Genomic DNA, 20,533 nt, shown 5'->3' with positions numbered 1-20,533 from the left:
TACCAGAGGTATTCTGCAAAAAAAGAGAGCAAAGTTTGTCATATCAAGCACAAGAAAAATAGCACAATCCACTTTTATTAGGTAACATCTCACAAAAGGGTAGTGCAGTTTTGTTTTTTTTAAGATCAAGTAACATCACCTTGCTGAGACTATCAGTTGGGGATGCATTCCTTCCTGCCAATAGGTAACCCTACCCAATTTGGCTGGAATTGACCTTTGTTACTTCATCAGCTCAAATTATATCCACATTTGCTAATGTAAAAAATAATATCTCTGATTTCTATTTTCCACTGGTCAAGGACATTTGATTTTAACAGAGAAAATTTATTTCCAAAAATCTGCTTGTTTCATCTTCCATGAAAACTTACAATCTATCTTGTCTCTATACTAAGAATCAATTTACATGACAGAAGTTTCTCAATCATACCTTTTAACGGTGTAACCTGGTACAGACGTAGCTCACTTTTTATTTCTCTCCCTGACCTGCCCCTTATTTTTCTAACCATCTGGTCTGCTCAGAGCTCCTAAAACTGGAATGCTTGCAATGAGTTTCTAAAATGTTGGTTAGCCTAATAACTATAATGTAACCTATTATATTTCAGCTAACACTAATACCTTCACAAGGTCTCTTGATGAAGAAATAAAAGCACAGGATGTCTCCCATTTTTGAAAATCTATTAAGAACATTTAAATTGTGGAATAAGCAAGTTACCTTCCACCCCATATCTGTATTTTTTTTAAGGGGGAAAAAAATAAAAATTTAGGTCCAGTTGTAAAATCAGGCATAATATGCAGTTGGGACAACTAGTCTAACATGTCTATGCAACACACTGTACAGATATAATATCACACACACAAAAGAAATATGGGACATCCTGTTCTTTTTCATGTATTAAGTCTAATAGATCCATCTGTCTTAAAATTTTCACAGATAGGTAATAGTAAATCAGATAATATTCCACTCTTTACCAACCACCCCCCTCTCCCCCCAGTGATTCTATCATCTGATATTGGACAGACACAAAAAATAGAGTCAAAGTTTTTTTTTGTTGACTAACTTTCTATTACTTCTTTATCTTCCTTTAGATACCTCATTTTGTTCAACTGAGTTTGATGTCCCTTTTTATTCTATTAACTGTACTGGATGCATTTTAAAGCAGAGAACTCTTTTTGCTTATTTGAAGATTTCCAATTAAGTTTAAATGTGTAGCACCCTCCAGCTTCCATTATAAACTAAATGCAATGGCCAACATAGCTTTTTGTTCTACTCTCTAACATCACCAAACTTTCCTCGAGTGAAAGTCAGCAACCTGAAAAATCTAGAGCCATAATTGAACTTTAGACTTTGGCTGTACGAATAGAATCTGCTGCCACCTCCAAATTCTTCTACAGTTGGGTAGGAGTTTGCAGCTGAAGGCCACTCTTATTTTCAGTATTTTTCATGAAGTTAGAGAATTATATAAACGTATTAGGAGTCAACACACGTATTTTATTCTTTCTGTACAGTATGCTTTACAAAATCAAGCAGCAATTTGCACGGTGGTAATTCAGAGGGTTTCAGCTGAAAATTGGCAGTGCAATCTTAGGTAAGGCTACACAGAAAAAGGTTACTAGTGCACATGGAGAATCACAGAAAGAAGGAAGCCCTGCTCTTCTGTTTTGCCATGCTGGATGGGGATAACAGCAGCTGGAATTCAACCTAGCTTAATGCAAAAATTCTTACATTTGGTGACTAAGCAACATAAAGACATATAAAGGCATATAAAGTGCATTTAAAAAACCCAAGAATAAAGCCATTTGGGGGGCATAAATCAGCAGTAGCTTACAGTGAAGCCTCTTTAAATGCTTTCAAATAAATGTCTTAAAGCCCATTTGAGAGTTAAATTCCAGTGGTCAGATCTAACCTAAGATCATCAAACCAGAAGTGTCTGTTTGGCACACAATACTCATTCACAGGAGGTGACAACAGCTGTTTTTCTTGATTTTGGAACCTATTCCAAAATATTACTTGTCCCCCTATCTTCCAGCAGCCACACCCAGGTTCTGCCAAAGGTAGTTACATTACTAAATGTTTCACTTAACCATTACAGAACAGATGAATAAGCTGCACATCCACTAAAAAGGATGACTTACAAGCAGTAAGACAATTTGAGGTGTGGCATAGCCTTCTGAAATTCCATGATAACCCTTTAATCTTTTTCTTTGGTACCAACATTGTATCATGCACTGTGGCTTTAAACAGCAACTCAGTGCTTACCTGCTGGCAAAAATAAGGCAAAGTGGGGACACTGACACACAGAAGGAGAAACTCCAAGGGCCGCAGAAGTACGAAAACATTACAGGACACTCAAAAGGGAGCATTAATCCTGCCTGATGACAGCCAAAGAGGACAAGGCTGTTCAATGATCGTCGAGAATTATGGAATGGAGAACGTAAAATGAAAAGTAGAATGGAAGATGGGGCAAGATAATGAACTGGCTTGCCCGAGTCCTTGGACAACTTGTTATTCCAGAAAAAAGGGCATGGAACCAGCTGTTACCCAGAACATAAGCTTTCCTTTTGGGACAAGTTGGTGAGCATTACTGCAACTTTTTCTTGCAAACTCCACTTCTACATTATTTGGCATGGATAAGCAGAGCTTTAGATCCCACCCCTGAAGTGTGCCTTCGAATATGTGAGAACTTCAGAAGGCAATTGCACAATCCTGAGAAAAGACACAGATGTTTAAAGTGTTGCAATAGGTACTTGGTGCTCTCACCTTTGAAGACTAAATCCAAAAGGCTGCACAGCGCTACTCCACATTTGTTTGAGAAAGGAGGGAGCAGAAAAAGTTACATTTCCAAGTATCAGACTTCCTCAGCCCTATGTTAGGGTTTCAGTTCCAAAATTACCAGTAAATACATTTGATGAGTTTAAGGTGGGGAAAGGCTGCTGCTGCAGCAAATGTCCTAAAATTCAAAATGAAATGAATTCAATTATTTGTTTTATTGTGAACCACCCAGAGTCCCCCGTATGAGGGAGATGGACAGTGATAAAAATATGATAGATAGATAAATAAATAAAAGCAATGTGAGGTTTAAATGCATTTCACTATTGCAAACATCCTCAAAAAGGGTACTTCCAGACCAGTGTTTCTCCACCTTGGCAGTTTGAAGATGTGTGGACTTCAACTCCCTTGCTGGCTGGGGAATTCTGGGAGTTAAGTCCACACATCTTCAAACTGCCAAGGTGGAGAAACACTGCTCCAGACATACAGGGCTACACATCCATCATTCATAACCAGTAGGTTGGCTGGTTCTAACCGGAGTTGCGATCCAACATCCAGCAGGCAATCGGTTGGGGAAGGTTGGACTAGTCTATCTAGATATTCAAATACGAAACAGGGTAGTAAATAATCACAAATCTCCCGAGTTGTTTTCCCCTCCCATTCTGCCAATCCTGAAGTGGTGGGACTGTGCAAATTCATTCCGTCAAGAGAGAAAGAGAATGCAACCTTTATTGCCCTCCGTTTTATCCAAGCAAAAGATTTTCCTCAGTCCGTTGCCAGAAAAAATGGGTGTTGGCCTTAACCTCTTCCTGTTTCCTTCCAGAACGCACCACCCCCGGGCTCCATCTGGCTCTCTAATAATTAAGCCATCTCCAAATTGTAATTTAACCGCACTGTATAATAGACAGGCGTCGAGTTCTGCCTTCGGGCTTTCCTAAGCGGTCTTAGGCGGTCCTTGCACGGGGCGGGTTGCAAACTTAGGGTTCCCCAGTGCCCTAAGTCTCACAGAAATCACCCAGCAAGATCAACACTACGAAGATCTTAAATTTCTTTTGCGAATCCTCAACCCGCCAAATTACCAGGACTTGCGGGTAAAGGGAGACCACGAGCACTACCACCAAGCGCCCAGTGCGGCCTCCGCCACACTTGTAGCGCTGATTGGCTTCTGATTGGTTGGCTAGGATTGGCTGAGGCGCACCGCCTGCCTCCTCGCGTCATCGGCAGAGAAGTAACGTGTTTGCCACGGCTCCTGCTGGGCGTGGGCACGGGACGCATGCGCCGTGATAGGTTCTCGGTGTAGCGGGCGGGGCGGAGCCGCGCTCTGTACCAGTTCCGTCTGATCGCGGAGCGCGCGCGACCGTTGGTTTGCAGGCTGCGGTCACCGCCCGATCCTCAGCGATTGCCACGATGCCCCTGCAGTTTGAGCTGTGCCCGGGCCGGCCCGTCGGCGGAGACCACCCGTGTTTTATTATCGCCGAGATCGGCCAAAATCACCAGGGGGATCTCGAGATTGCCAAGCAGATGATCCGCCTGGCCAAGGTGGGGCGCGAGCGCGGCTTGGGGGCTTGGCCTGAAGGCGAAGGACGAGGATGTCCGGGAATCCGTGGGCTTCTCGGGAAAGGCGGGAGGCGAAGAAGAGCCACTGGCTAGGCTCGGTTGGAGGCGAAAGAAAGAGGTGCAACCTTCGTTTGATTCCTGGAGGTGTTGCGGTTCTTGCCTTCGCTTGCTTGCTTGCAGTTGAGTTGGGCTGGTTTGATTTGGAGGATTGGAGTTGCGGGGAAGTTTATTTATTAGAATTATATTCCGTCTTTCCGTTATGCAGGTTGCAGATCGCCATTTCCCCTCCAGAACAACAGCCCTGTGAGAGAGCCGGGTTGAGCTGGAGTGACTGGCCCAAAGTCACCCAGTCAGCTTCCGTGGCTAAGGAGGGACTTGAACCTAGAATTCCCAGATGCCCTTCCAATTCCTTAACCACCACTGTATGAATGATAATAAGAACAACTGCAACTAAATATGCCTGTTTGGGTACCCCTGCTATGCGGGCTTGGTTTGTCGCCTTTAAGGGAAGCTTTCAATACAAAGCATAGAACAAAAATGAATCAAGTGCACATGCACACCTCTGGAACCTGGATGTGCGACTGTTCTGCAACTATTCCACCTTTCCTACCAGAACAGAAATTGTTGGAAAAGATGGCAGAATTACAAATAGGAGACAACAGTGTGTGGATTCCTATAAAAATATGTGTGAATAAGGCAGGGTGCAGTAAACACCTTGCCTAGAATATGTAGAACCTCAGGATGTGTTTAGAAATAGACATTAATGCAGTGTTTCTCAACCTTGGCCGCTGGAAGATGTGTGGACTTCAACTCCCAGAATTCCCCAGCCAGCATGGCTGGCTGGGGAATTCTGGGAGTTGAAGTCCACACATCTTCCAGCGGCCAAGGTTGAGAAACACTGCATTAATCCCTTCATTGATATTAAGGGGTTCATCAGTTGGGCTGCTGATCTGCAAGATGCCTAAACAATATGAAAAAAGTCCTACTTGCTTTATTCCTGTGTCTGTGGGACTTAACTATTATCAGAATGGTACGTACAGATCACCTTCCATTAAGCTCTCAGAGCAGGGAGAAATGGATGTTACTTTGTGTCACGTCTCTATGTATGAGCTTTTATATGACTTCTACCACCACCCACTTGGGAGGGAGGAAGTGTCTCTGTTTTTTACATTGTATATATCTTGTGCAGTGTTTTTAAAGTATAAGGGTTTACTTGTAGAAAGTTTGAACCTCAAAGAAAGTTCAGGCTACGTAAGTTGGATGAATCCCTGTACAGGTTGAAATCAGTTGCGTATGACTTCCTGATGGTCAATATGGGGCTTGCTGCATCTGCTAGAGTAGTGTTCCTCAACCTTGGCTACTGGAAGATGTGTGGACTTCAACTCCCATTCCCATGCTGGCTGGGGTGTAGAGAGCATTGTGTGCTATGCTGTTGGCTGGCAAACCACAACAGCTGGGCAAGATGTTCCTTTACATTGAACTTTCCTTGAACTTCCCTATTTGGAAGAGATTAGCAGATCTTGAGGCTGGTGGGAGCTGTAACATGAGCCGCGCAGGAGACTATCACGAGAGACATGCACTGCTAGTTAGACCAATCAGCTTTGTATGATAAGAACTTACTGATTTGAGTGTACTGAATAAGAGAGAGCTTACGGTTGCAATGGGGGCTCTCATCCCGAGAAACTATGTGTCCTGTATATTCTTCATGAGAGACCACCACAAGTGGTGACCCCGACGTGATTCCTTGCAACCCTTTACTCATCGGCTGGAATAGCTACGGTGCACCTCAACTGGATCGCAGGACGACTTCAGTTCCCTTTCGTGAGTATGGGGAGTGAACTTTCAGTAGGGCAGAAAGCTCATGCCAAGGAACTGAAATGTCTGTTAAGGAATACGTTTTTTAAGGCAACAAGAAAACCTTATTATACTGATTTAAAGACAATTGAGGAACTTTTAACAGTTGTATATAGCAGATGTCCCTGGTATCCAGAACAGGGATCATTAGAACTTGAGGATTGGATAAGAATAGGGAAGGAATTACATGAGGGTGTTCGGCCTTCCATGTCTGCTATTATTATGGAAAAAGATTAAAGAGGCAACTGAATATCATGTTCAGGCATTTAATGTTAATATCACTGCTTCTTTGTTGCCACCACCAAGCGCTCCCCCACCATATCCTCTGAAGCCAGTTCAGGGCCCACAATTAACAATTCCGGGTCCTCAACTGACGTTACCCACTCCTTCACTTCAGCCTGTTGTGGCACCTGTAGAACCACAAGAGGGAGCAATATACAAAGGAGCTGTTAGAACTGGATTTGAAGCCTCCATGAACACTGGAACATTATCAGGAGAAGAGTTATTGGAAGGTTTAAATGCCTTCCCTGTTTCTGAAATTCAAGACAATGCAGGACAAATTCATTATGAGTGGGCTCCTCTGCCTTATTCTATTTTGAGAGAAGTCCGGAAGAGTGTTTCTGAGACAGGATTGCAATCTTCCTTTACCATTGGAATGTTAGGAGGCTTATCCACAGGGTATCGTTTAGTTCCTGCAGATTGGAAAGATTTAATGAAAATGATCCTCACTCCTGCTCAGTATGTAGTCTGGGACTCAGAATATCAAAGAAATGCCATACGTGCTGGAACTCAATCAGGTGGAGCTTATCTCCCGGATCAATTATATGGGACAGGGCAATTTTCTCAAATACCACAACAGGCAGTAGGCACTCCACCTGCGGCTTATCCAATTATTGGTCAGTGTGTATTAAAAGCCCTGCAAAAGGTACCCCAAACAGGAAAGCCTATAAAATCCTTTTCCAGCATTCGTCAAGGACCCACTGAGCCATACCCTGACTTTATTGACAGACTTCAACAAGCCATACAGCGGCAAATAGACAATGTTGAAGCGGCTGACGAGCTTCTCAAGCGCATGGCTGCAGAAAATGCCAATGCTGATTGTAAAAAGGCTTTACAGTCTATTATTTCTCGACCAGAGTATTCTCTGGCTGACATGTTAAAAGCTTGTTTGGAGGTAGGGACTAATGCCTGGCAGATGGGGACTTTAGCAATGGCTCTGCAAAAAGGACGCCTCAGCAAGCCCACTGGTAATTGTTTCAATTGTGGGAAGCCAGGACATTTTAAAGCACAATGCTGGGCACCTGGAGGAGGAGCGCACATTGCCGAAGGGACTGGTGCTATTCGGTTTAAGCCAAAAAATCCTTGCCCAAAATGTAAGAAGGGTTATCACTGGGCAAGCCAATGCCGGAATTCTACTCCGGGAAACTAATTTACGGGCAGGCAGCAAGCCCAGGACAAAATGCTGTCATGGAATTAAAAACTGTTTCAGAAGAACGTAGTGCTACCATGGGAAGTGCAGGATTAGACCTAGTTAATCAGGAAACTATTATAATTGCCTTTCCTAATGTTATCAGTTTAATGCCAACCCAGCTTCGTGGGCCATTACCGGAAGGCATTGTTGGCCTTATTCTTCCCTGCTCTTCAGCAGGGAAGAAGGGATTTACTGTCATCCCTGGGGTTATAGATTCTGATTATGAAGGCCAAATTATGGTTCAACTTTCAACTCACAAGCCAGAAATAACACAAAAAGGGGACTCCTTGGCTCAAATGGTTTTGCTCCCCTACTACCTCCCGTCTGGAGGAAAGACTGTGCAGCAGGGGTGTGGTGGTTTTGGTTCTACTGACCTAACTGCCATACAATCAGACATTCTGGCAGTCATACAAAATCTTAAAGAACAAAAGCCAACCCGCACATACATACTTAATGGCATGCCCTTTAAAGGAATTTTAGATTCTGGAGCAGATGTTTCTGTTATTGCTTCAGATCAATGGCCTCAGCATTGGCCGACTGAATCATCCCCTGCAGTCAGAGGTGTTGGAGGAATTCAACCAGTGAAACAAAGTAAAAACTGGCTAACAGTTACTACAGTTCAAGGGACCAGCACGGCTCATCTCCAACCTGTAATTTTACCTATTCCTATTAATCTTTGGGGTAGGGATTTGCTATCTCAGCTTCAGGCAAAGATTGTTCTTGATGAATAAGGCGAAGGCTACTGCCCTTCCCCTCCAGTGGAAATCTGACCACCCTGTATGGATAGAGCAATGGCCACTTGCTAAGGACAAATTAACTGCTTTACACATGTTGGTTCAGGAACAATTACAAGCTGGCCATCTTGAGCCAACAACCAGTCCTTATAATAGACCGGTTTTTGTTATTAAAAAGAAATCAGGTAAATGGTGTATGTTGCACGATCTGCGTGCTATTAATTCTCTTATCATGCCTATGGGAGCCTTACAATGTGGGATGCCTAACCCTAACTTAATCCCCAGAACTTATGAATTAAGAATTATTGATTTAAAGGACTGTTTTTTTACTATTCCCCTTTATTCGAAAGACAAAATGTTGTTTGCCTTTACTGTGCCAGTTTTGAATGCTGACCGGCCTACGCAACGATATCAGTGGAAAGTTTTGCCTCAAGGAATGCTCAATAGCCCCACCTTGTGTCAAATTTATGTTGCTAATGCTTTAGAGCCCTTTCGGCACCAATATCCAAAATTATTAGTTTATCATTATATGGATGATATCTTAATTGCAGGTCCTTCTCTTCCACCGTCATGGCTGCATGATTTACAGACATGCTTGGGAAATTATGGTCTTGTAATTGCATCAGAGAAAATTCAATCCTCTGAGCCCTTTTTATATCTTGGCCATAAGCTGATGCAAACCTATTCTCACCCACAACTACCATCTTTGGAGATTCAGTCTCCCATTTCATATGTTAAGCTGCAGCAGCTGTTAGGGGCAATAAATTAGCTCCGTCCTTATATTGGCCAAACAACAGCAGCCATGAGCCCCTTGTTTGCTGCCTTAAAGGATGGCAAAGAACCTGCAGATTTAATTACGTTATCTAAGGAGCAGCTTCAAGTTTTGCATAATATTCAGGACAGCCTTGACCACCAATGGGTAGATCGCTGTCGGGACAACATTCCCCTCACATTGGTTGTTTTATCAACTGGCAAGCTTCCTACTGCGGTCCTTTGCCAGTTGCTTTCTAACAACTCGAACTCTAAACTTTCTGTTCTCATTCTTGAGTGGCTGCACCTCCCCCACACTCCTCATCGTACTATTACTCCCTTAGCCTCTCTGTTCGCTAATTTGATTCTTAAAGGTCGCTCCCGAAGTCGAGCGTTAATTGGTTTGGATTTGGTACAAATCATTGTCCCTATCCCCCTCCGGGAATGGGAATTTTTTCTCTCTGAGTCTTCCGACTTGCAAATGGCCTTAACTGACTATGTTGGCATTGTTACTTATCACCTTCCAGCTGATCCTCGTTTATTGGCTGTTTCGCAACTTCCTCTGATCTTCCACTCTATTATCTCTTCTTCTCCTTTGTCTAACGTTTTGACTTTATTTGTTGATGGAGGCAAGGTTTGGGGGGCGGTGGCGTGGCAAACAGGCACACAGTGGCACACAAAAATCACCCCTCCTCAAACCTCTGCACAGCGCTCTGAACTTGCTGCTATGATTTATGGCCTTCAACTCTTTCCCTCCCAGCCTCTCAATGTTATCTCTGACAGCCTATATGTTTCTCAAATTGTCTGCTCTCTTCCTGGTGCGTATGTTTCTCCTTCTCTCGATGAAAATTTGCTGTCACTTCTTCTAACTCTGCAGGATGTTTTGCATAACCGCAGACATCCTCTTTATGTTGCTCATATTCATAGTCATCAGCCTTTCCCTGGACAGATTTCACTTGGTAACCAGATCGCCGATGCAGCCTGTCGTCCTTCTATCCAGTTGTTGTTTTCTGCTTCCCCCTGGGAAAGTCACAGTCAATTTCACCAAAACGCCCGAGCTTTGGCTCGACAATTCCAACTACCCCTCTCACACGCTAAGGCCATTGTTCAACAGTGTGACGCTTGTTCTCAACATGTCTCTGCTCCCTCCATGGGAGTTAATCCCCGTGGCTTGAAAGCCAATCAGATTTGGCAAATGGATGTGACTCAATATCCCTCCTTTTCTCCATGGAAGTATTTACATGTTACCATTGATACCTTTTCTGGCTATATTTTTGCCACCCCACAACATGGAGAGGCCACAAAACATGTTATTAATCACTGTGTTCGCTCCTTTGCTGTCATGGGCAAGCCCTCAGTTTTAAAAACTGATAATGGGGCTGCATATTGCAGCTCTGGCTTCGCCTCCTTTTGCCAGCAATGGTCTGTTTCTCACCTTTTTGGCATTCCCTATAATTCCACTGGCCAAGCTATTGTTGAACAAGCCAATAAGACTTTAAAGTCCTCCCTAGACAAACACAAAACACAAAATGGGGGAGTATTACCCTCATTGCCAAACATTCAACAATGGCTGAATCAAGTCCTTTTTACACTTAATCATTTAAATCTCTCTTCCAATTCTGACACTGCTGTTCAATGTCACTTTGGGTCACAAGTTACATTACCAAAGCCCTTGGTATTTTATAGGCAACTCCCTGACCCTACCTGGAAAGGCCCTGTTCCCTTATTGACCTGGGGAAGGGGATATGCTGCTCTTCTTCTTCCCACACGTCCATTGTGGGTTCCTGGTCGTTGTGTCAAACCTTATCATGGCAGAATGGCATCAGGGGTTGAAGAATCCGATTCCACAGTTCGGACAGATGCTGCAAATCCAGACGATCAACTCCACCAAGGGAGCCACCACCGACAGGGCCCGAGTGCCACGTCAACAGCACCGTCTGAGCTGGGGACAAATCAAAGCTCTGGGAATGCAAGCGAATCAACTGTTGCAACAGAACAATCTTCCTAAATCAGAAGACAATTTTATTGTAGCTATTATTGCTTGTTTAAATGCCAATTCTTCGATTACTATCTGATGTATTTGTTTATGTAGCTTATTTTCATTTGCTATAGCCTCTACACAACACGGTTCTTGGACACCAAATCACTCTTGGCTCCCTGATGGGTCATGGTTATCTTCTATATTTTATTCTTTTTTGTTTCATTTGTATTATTTGCTGTTGCATTTATTGTTTCCCTTCCATGTGCTCTCGGTGTCACTCTCCTGTGTACCAACCTCTCTCCCAAAACGAAATGGTTTGTTATAATTGAAAAATAAAAAGGAGGAGATGTAGAGAGCATTGCATGCTATGCTGTTGGCTGGCAAACCACGACAGCTGGGCAAGATGTTCCTTTACATTGAACTTTCCTTGAACTTCCCTATTTGGAAGAGATTAGCAGATCTCGAGGCTGGTGGGAGCTGTAACATGAGCCGCACAGGAGACTATCATGAGAGACATGCACTGCTAGTTAGACCAATCAGCTTTGTATGATAAGAACTTACTGATTTGAGTGTACTGAATAAGAGAGAGCTTACGGTTGCAATGGGGGCTCTCATCCCGAGAAACTATGTGTCCTGTATATTCTTCATGAGAGACCACCACACTGGGGAATTCTGGGAGTTGAAGTCCACACTTCTGAAAGCTGCCAAGGTTGAGCAACACTGTCCTACAGAGTGGCACGTGGCGCCTTCTTTGTTATGGGGTGGTATGATAAGCGGCCTCATTAAAGTTTTGCTGGGGCTGTCTCTTTGTAGGATTGCGGGGCAGACTGTGCCAAGTTCCAGAAAAGCGAATTGGAGCATAAATTCAACTGGAGAGCTTTGGAGAGGCCATATACCTCCAAACACTCTTGGGGAAGAACCTACGGGGAGCACAAGCGCCACCTGGAGTTCAGCCATGATCAGTACCGAGAGCTGCAACGATACGCCAAGGAGATCGGCATTTTCTTCACAGCATCTGGCATGGATGAAGTAAGGGAGATGTGGGTTTGGGGTTCTGGGTTAAAAAGGAGCTGCAGTTTCTGAACGGGCCCACATAATGGTGGGCAGACACCTCCTGTCATAACACTCCCAGGACTTACTGATACCCTTACTGAACTTCTTGCCTCTTTCCTGGCCTGGACACTGCAGGTCCTTACACATTTTATCTGCTTTAGTTGTTCCACCCACGTGGGAGAGAGTAGCAGAATATATTATAGGGGGAGGTTAACAAGTGGGGTTAGAGTTCCAGAGCCTGTCATGTTTCGACTTCAGAGAATGCAACCCAAATTGATGGAAGTTTAATAAGATCAACATCAAGAGCCACGCTGTGGACCAGAGAAAACAACTGTGGGGCCAGGTTGGGCTTTTAGCCAGTTTGTCGCCTTGTTATGTGATATAGTTTTCAGAAACACCAATGAACTAGTGCTGTTGTATCCTTTTGATATGTTCACAAAGTTTAAATAGAGATCATTTGTCCAGGATTAGGTTTCTGATCCAGAAGCATTTACTGATTGGAGTCTATTTATTATTTATTTATTTATCAAGTTTTGTTACCGCCCATCTCCCCCAAAAGAGGGTCTCTGGGTGCTTTACAATAAAATTAATACTATAACAATAAATGTTAAAATCCCATAACAAATAAAAACAAGTTACAAATATAAAATACAATATAGATAAATATAGAATCCAAGTGGCTATAAATGTTTTCCTGGGGATCCTTTTCCTTCTTTGTTGCTTTTGTGGATTGCTCTATTATAGGAACTGATACGTATTCATCAGATTCCCTTTTTTCATTGTTTTGGTATGGTTATAGCTGCCTTTTGACCCTTCCCTTAATTTTTTAGTAGGCCCATTCATCTAGTTGGAGTTTTTTTTTTTTTTTTTACTGATGCGAGGAATATTTGTTTTTGCTTTTACGTGTCTTTCTCAATAGATGGCCGTAGAATTTCTACACAAACTGGATGTTCCATTTTTTAAAGTCGGGTCAGGGGACACAAACAATTTCCCATACTTGGAGAAGACAGCAAAAAACGGTAATTCGTTAGGAGCAGGGCAAATAATGATTGTGCAACTGTCTGTTTTTATTTGTATCAATGAACTAATTGCAGAGGGTTGATTCACGTATTCCCATGTCTAAAGAATGCATGGAATGCCCAGCCACCACAAAAAATAGTAGTGCCTTCTGCATAGTCTGGTTGTAAATTAGAGTTTTTTACATTTCATACTCGAAATTCAGTTACCAGTGATGGGGAGGGGTGTGTGGGAAATGCAACATGTTGATGTCACACTGCAAAGTTATTTCTGTTATGGAGAGTTAGAGCAGAATTCAGGCCACACCATCTCTGACAGCAACTGTGAGATTGGCTTATGGACTCCAAGACTCTTTAGAAGGTGACATGTACTATTTTATTATTTCCTTTAAATGCGATGGATTGGTAGAAATATTTTTATTTTTCACCTTTTGGACTCCTCAGAGCAGAACAGCTGAGGTTAGAATAAGTCTGGTCCTTCAGTTGATCAGACAAGTGACTGCAGCTGATAAAGGCCGGAAGTGCAGGGGAATAAATGTCAGGAGGAGACGGTGTGTCTGTGGTGTGTGTGCCTGCATTGGTTTTAGCCCCTGGAAGACATGGGCACGTTCTTTTCTTCCAGAGTCTAACAGAAGTAGCAGGGAGCTTGACAGCAAAGATGCACTGCTCCAAATCATCTTTTTGATTTTCAGCAAACATCTCTTTAAAGCAGTAGGACCCACCTTGACAAGTTATTTAGATACATGGGGAGTAGTTATTTTAACTGTAATTCATTAGTTCAGTGAATTTAAATGAAGCGTGTATTTTTCCTAGTCCCATCCATTCCTTGGCCCTGGTCAACTAAGCGGTTCGCCCCTGGCCCGCAACTCAGGTGAAAGGTGTTCCTTGACTCAAGAAAGGATGGGCCGTTCTACTTTTGGGTGGGTCTAAAAACAGCCACACGGCTTTGCATATAGTTTCATGTCATGGAACACCCCTCCCCTTTTCTCTGAATATTAGTTGCCCTCGATACAATAGGTGGTGGTGGTGGTGGTATTATTGGCTTTACAGTAGAGAGCAGTGATAATAGAATAACAACATTCTGCAAAGAAAAGGTTTGTCTTCATAGGCTCCCTCAAACATGACTACCTTGTACCAAATTTCATCACATTTAAGAAAGTGTATAAAGTAAATTGTAAACTATTCTGCCATAAAACCAACAACACATATTAACCCTGGGTAAAAATCACAAAACGTGGAAAGTAGGCTCATAGGCACTATTAAAATCTAGCATTAAAAGGACTTTCTTAAAATGTTTAGCTGGAATCTCTTTCACATGCAACTTCAAGGCAGGATAAATATCCTCTCTTGCTTGGAATATAATAATGTTCATTGAAGTGTTCAAATTTGGAGTGTAAAGTAACTGGAGAATCCAGACCTCTATTGTGGATTGGATGAAATGGAGGCACATCACCCCTGGGAAGGGGAGTACTGGTTAAAGAAATGGTGCAGTGAACAAGTTGAGACAGAGATCTATCCATAGGGAAAGGATGATATATTTGATTAGATTATTGATTGATAGTCTATCAGTTGGTATAATTTGGCCATAGAAGTCAATCTTAGTAAAATTAAAAATGCTGCTCTGGCTTTTCATTCCAGGTCGCCCAATGGTGATCTCCAGTGGGATGCAGTCGATGAGCACAATGCAGCAAGTTTATAAGCTGGTGAAGCCCATCAACCCAAATTTCTGTTTTCTTCAGTGTACCAGTGCCTACCCTCTTCAGCCTGAAGATGTCAATCTTCGTGTCATAACGGTCAGTGAGGAATAATGTCTGGAGTGTTGTAGGAGGGTATTGCTGTGATAATTCCTGCCGAGTAATTTTGATTCCCAGCCCAGGGCTAGGTAAGACTTCAGTGTGAGCAGAACTTTCACTGTAGAGTAAGCCTGCAAAGGTACTTCTGTTTTTCTGTTGAGACTGAGAATGGCTGCTTTGGATTGTGTCTGAGGAACTTCCATATTAAACATGGCTGAGCCAAACCATTTTGCATTGATCATTTTGGTCAATTTTGTTGTATTCCTTTTAGGAATATCGCTCAGCCTTCCCGGATATTCCTATTGGCTATTCAGGTCATGAGACTGGGATAGCCATTTCTATTGCCGCGGTGGCCATGGGGGCCAAAATATTGGAGCGCCACATCACTTTGGACAAGACCTGGAAAGGCAGCGATCATCAAGCATCTCTGGAGCCCAAAGAGTTGGCAGAGTTGGTGAGAAGCGTTCGGATGGTAGAGAAAGCCATGGGATCCCCAATCAAGCAGCTTTTGCCTTGTGAAGAAGCTTGCAATGAAAAGGTAATTTCTTTCTCGAAGGTAGTAAGACCTTGTTCTCAGGAATTACATTCTAATTTGGTGGGGTGGGGGGGTGACTGATGGTAGAGTGGCTGCCACTTGAGGTATTCCTGTTGCTGGTAGGGCTATCTGACTTAGGTACCGGAGAGGAGGATCCTGAACCTTCCAATTACTGCTCAACTCAGGGCAGAGGTGTCTGTGGGGCGGGCAAGCAAGCATCCCATGATGGAAGCAGCAATGCAAGCTCTGCCCCACTGATACCTGTCTCATGATGTCGCATGCATGTTCAAGGAGCTTGCAATGTGATGCTGGTTTCATTTTGACGAAAGCCTCCGATTCTCACTGTTTCTGCCTCCCACCATTCCTTACCATGAATCCTGGCCTCTAGGACAGGTAGGACCTGTTAATTAAGCAACATCTGTAACCTTTCAGAACCAGCATCCTTAGTTTAATAGATCAATTATCCAAAGCTCCATGTAAATTAATAGTCACTAGGCATAGCCTGGTGACAGCGATCACTGTTGTCTTACTGAAGCTAAATTGATGTGGATCTGGTTAGTGCCTGGATATGAGATGGTTTGGGAACTCCATATGATGTGACTTTAAGTTTATTAGAAGAACTGGGGAGTAATACACATTTAGATGCACAGTTCTAAGAGCAAGACTTTTTTCTGGTTAGCCAGTTCTGAAGTGTTTGCTGTCCCATTGTGTTACTGGTTCTCATTTTCCACAGGGTCCCCATGTAGTGTTCAGACTACTCCTGTGGGCAATGTATGTTTGTGGTTTGAACCACAGGGCTTTTTTAAGGCTCATTACTGCATATGGAATCTTAAAATTGCTGTAATTTGGAACCCTGAAAGCCAGAAGATCTGATTACCTTGAACAATTACATCTTCTGTCACCAGAACTGGTAAATTCATAAACATTCATAAAAGTTCTCCATGATTGGTTGTTGGGCAACAGATTGTTGAACAGATTGGGAATGTAGGAACCCTGCAACAATTATTCTAGTGTGACAATTTGGAAGATATGGCTTCCATAATTTTATCTCCCTAGTTTAGGGCTGCACAGGTTTTTTTGGATCAAAAGCCATCCTTGGCTTTTGTTTGGTATATGATGGCTCCATCACCAAAGGCAGGCAGAGCCAAAACAAATACGAACAAGAACAGGAAAAATGCTAAATTTGTCAAATTTAAATCAAATCAACTATAGTTAATGCAGTTTATCCTAGTACATTTAATTGTTTTCCCCTTCTATCATATTAAAAAATTACAATTATTTGAGCAGCAGTAAGTAGCCCTCCCAGGTAGAGATGCCTACAGGATTGGAGCCTTTGTCAAAAGGACAAAAGAGGCATCATATCATTGTGATGCAAGTCCCACCCCTTTTGTATGAGCATGTGATGTCACAATGCAAGTACGAAGGGGCAGAGCTTATGCCACAATGCCAGTTTTATTATTTGTACTACCTAGCTAACACTTCTGGCTTCAGGTTGGAAAGTACTGCCCTAGTTCAATAAATCCTGAATATGTGTAAATATTTCATGAATACCCCTGTACTGGGCCATAGGGGTTAAGGTAAAAGGTGAAGCACCTGTTGAATTGACTTTGCTTCCCAATGATTGCATAGAGGCATCTCTGTAGATTCTTTGGTACAGAAATGATTTGTCCTTACCTTCTTCAGGAATGTTCTTCTGCCTTTCCAGTTTTGGCTATAGCTCTTGAATTCCCTAATGGTTTCCTTTCAAAGTACTAGTCCAATCTGGACATACTTCAAGATCAGTCAGTGTTGAGTAGGTGCTCCAGAGAGTAGTGGCCAAAATGAACCCTGCTATTTGGGGATCAGAACTCCCTTGACTAGTTTACTTTTTAATATTTAAGTTATTATTATAGAATCTAGAATGCTGCAGAATTAATTACCAGCTTCCCAAATCATCATAACTTCCAAGAATGGCTCAGATTTCACACAGTGTCATAGCTGGAGAGATGCAATCTTACCTGTTGGTCCTCTAGCCAATTGGTATGTGACTGGCTATATCCACTGTGGCAAGCATTCTATAAGTGAACATGATCCTACCATTTTATTTCAGCATTGACAATATGCTCTCACTGTGAAAAGTATGCAATGGCCGCAAACAGTTGGGGTCACCTTCTCTACCCCATTTGAAAACCAAGCATTCTTGCTGTTCAGGTGCAATATTAAGTTCAGAGGCAGTGGAATACCAGTTGGGGGAGACAACAACAGTGGGATATGGTTTTAAACAAGTTGGGTAACAACAGTTGGAAATGGGCTCCTAGGCTAATTAGATATTTGGCTATCCAACAGATTTCTTAATTTTGCTGTGGCTTTTCATTCTGTGTAACTGTTTGCTAATCCAGCAAACGTTCCATGAATGAACTCCACAATGTTTGGTAATATTGCTCTGGTGTATGTTACAGCATACAGTCATTTCTTCTACCTCCTGCTTCAGGTCAGGCTTGTCTGAAATCCATGTTGTTTGAATAGCTTATGGCACTTCCGTCGTAAGTTCTTCATGCTATAACTTAGCCTACTTAAATTTCACTTTCTGCAGTTGGGAAAATCCGTAGTTGCCAAAGTCAGGATCCCAGAAGGCACCATGCTCACATTGGACATGCTCACAGTAAAGGTGGGGGAACCCAAAGGATATCCACCAGAAGATATGTTTGAGTTGGTTGGCAAGAAGGTCAAGGTCAATATTGATGAAGATGAAACCATTGTTGTAGATGCTATTGAAAATCATGTGAAAAAAATGAAATGCTGAATGGCATTGTATAATATCAAGGAGTGTCCTGGGAAACATGGTTGGCAGAAATATTGAAGTCCTAATGCTTGTAAATTACATTGGAATGCAAAGTGAACCTTGGTGGGATTTTTCTTTCAGATGGAAAAAATGCTAGTGCAGCATCTCTGAAGAAGAGACTTTCACTGAAATAGGGTAATATGTATTTTTGGAGGGTCTTCAGAATGTATTGCTGAGAACCTTACACTCCAGAATGACACAATGTCCTTCCAGTTGGGATATTGCCCAAAAAGTAGTGCAGAGCTTTGGAAATGATGGTTTAATGGGATTGAACAGTTCTTGTCCTTGTGTTAGACTCTTCTAGTGTTGAGAATTCAGGGCAAGAGTAAGAACTGCAGGACCAGTGGGAATACCATAGAGAATATCTTTCTTTTGAGTAGGTTCTATGCTCTTGCAATTTGATTGTCTTCCCTGCCCCGATGGAAGGAGATGGGCGGGGACAAATTGGATAAATAAATAAATAAATAACATATATGCAGGCTCTACTTTAAATTCTTAAACCTCCCTTTGCATGGTTCTAGGCTATCAAGTATGTAAACATCAAGTACAGACAAATCTGGTATCAGGCACTTAAGGGAAACTTGGTTCTAAACAGAGTTTTCAATCATTACATAGAATTTTGGGTACCTCTGTGGGATGATGAAGGAAGTAATGTACTGTATAGAAGGAGGCCTACAGGAAGGTTTGTGAAAACTACATATTTAATTATATTTTTAACCTTTCTTGTTTGCACCATAGTTAGAAAGCTTCTTTGAAAGAGAAAATTGACTATCATAAGCAATTCCTATTTGGAAGCAACTTTTCCTGCACATAGGCGGCTTATTACTAAGTCAACAGGTTTAAGATGACCCTACTGTAGTTCTGTATATTGTGCTATTTTTGGTTATATCATGTGCCTTGTAGTGAATCAGGATCACTCAAGGTGATTTTTAATAAATCTAGCATTTTTATTCTATCATGGTACATTGATATTCACACCTCAATCTGGACAACTTTGGATGAAGAATGTGTTCACTTATGCTTGAAATGAGTCCAAGAGGTTGCCTCCCTGTGAGATTGATTTGGTTAAAAGCACAAGCAGGGATTTCAGCCATGTGGCAGCCCACCTACCTCACTCCTGGGCCATTCTGGTACGTGCCAGTGAGATACTATGGCTGTACTATGGCTTTTATATAAAGTTACACATAGCCTAACATAGACTGCAGCTTGTGAAGCTAGAGGTGCAGTCTATGTGCTATGGAGTCTACACAGGTGCATGCCTCTCCCCAGGAGTGTCCCTGTACGTGGATGCCATGGAAGCCCAGGAGCAAGGAGAAGAAGCTGGTGCAGGCTTGGTTCCTCAACCAAATGTTTGATGCAATATCTGCATAGAATTCTTGTGAATCACGATGGTGTCATTCTGTTAATATTGCTCTAAGAAAATGATCGAACAGTAATAGCCAACTTTTTTTTTTAAGATTTGGAAAACAATAATAAAGTTTGTTGAATAAACTTATTTTTCTTCTCCCTCTTTGTTTTCATGGGGATAACTCGATTGTATCTCCTTTTGGTTCTTCTAATATTGAGGGAGGAAAGGGAGCCCCTTTGGAGTCTTTTTGATTTATGAAAAGTTGAGTGCTGCTACAAATGTACCCTTGCTACCCAGAACTATGCTTGAAAAGAGTAGGACTTTTGAGGTCATAGTGACAGGGCCAATACACTAAACAGGGTTCGTCAACGGTGGCCCAGAAAGCTGGCTGCTTTGCATAGAAAGACAAAATCCATCTCAATCTTAATGAAAGAATGCAAAGGACAGGGTTATAGGGAAACAGGAAAAGCCCTATTTAGGAACAAAGGCTTAGTCTTTCTTTGGGAATTCCATCAAATTTCCGCTTCTCAAAGTGGTTCTTAAAACTAAATAACCTTTCTACCTTTTGCCAGTAACAACCATCCAGATATATTAGCCTTGTCATTACTGGCTGGGTTTGCTTGGACAGCGGGAGGTGTGTTCCACTGTAGGACCAGTGGGAAAGCAGAACAGGAGTTGACCCAACACACATCTAGAGGGTTACAAGTTGGCTGAGGTGGTCCTATCTGGCACCTTTTAGACATTTTGGATTACAAAACTCCCAGTGGTTTGCCCTTCCCCATGCTGGTTGAAATGCTAGAAAGCTTTGGAGTTACAGAAGAGTAATGTGATCAAATGAAATGAAAGTCAAACA

The 20,533-nt window shown here is 42.5% G+C and overlaps 1 protein-coding gene across 1 annotated transcript; it reads left to right on the top strand.

Moving 5' to 3' along the window:
* The first annotated feature begins 4,082 nt into the window (after positions 1-4,082).
* Positions 4,083-19,827, top strand: NANS (N-acetylneuraminate synthase). The gene is made up of 6 exons (XM_063294869.1): positions 4,083-4,306; positions 11,928-12,143; positions 13,087-13,186; positions 14,822-14,976; positions 15,248-15,514; positions 18,084-19,827. Exons 1-6 carry the CDS (start codon positions 4,175-4,177, stop codon positions 18,291-18,293), a joined length of 1,080 nt encoding a protein of 359 aa, XP_063150939.1. The 5' UTR covers positions 4,083-4,174; the 3' UTR covers positions 18,294-19,827.
* Positions 19,828-20,533: the final 706 nt, after the last annotated feature.

Source organism: Candoia aspera, chromosome 2 (assembly GCF_035149785.1).
Source record: "Candoia aspera isolate rCanAsp1 chromosome 2, rCanAsp1.hap2, whole genome shotgun sequence".
NCBI lineage: Eukaryota > Metazoa > Chordata > Lepidosauria > Squamata > Boidae > Candoia > Candoia aspera.
Note: the sequence above shows the minus strand (reverse complement) of the source record. Positions and strands in the feature narration are given on the sequence as shown.

Bases quoted from the DNA above. Each gene is read 5' to 3' on its own strand.
- NANS (XM_063294869.1), top strand. From the start codon at position 4,175: ATGCCCCTGCAGTTTGAGCTGTGCCCGGGCCGGCCCGTCGGCGGAGAC. The intron at 4,307-11,927 runs GTGGGGCGCGAG...GTCTCTTTGTAG, and splicing joins AGATGATCCGCCTGGCCAAG to GATTGCGGGGCAGACTGTGC. The intron at 13,187-14,821 runs GTAATTCGTTAG...TTTTCATTCCAG, and splicing joins GGAGAAGACAGCAAAAAACG to GTCGCCCAATGGTGATCTCC.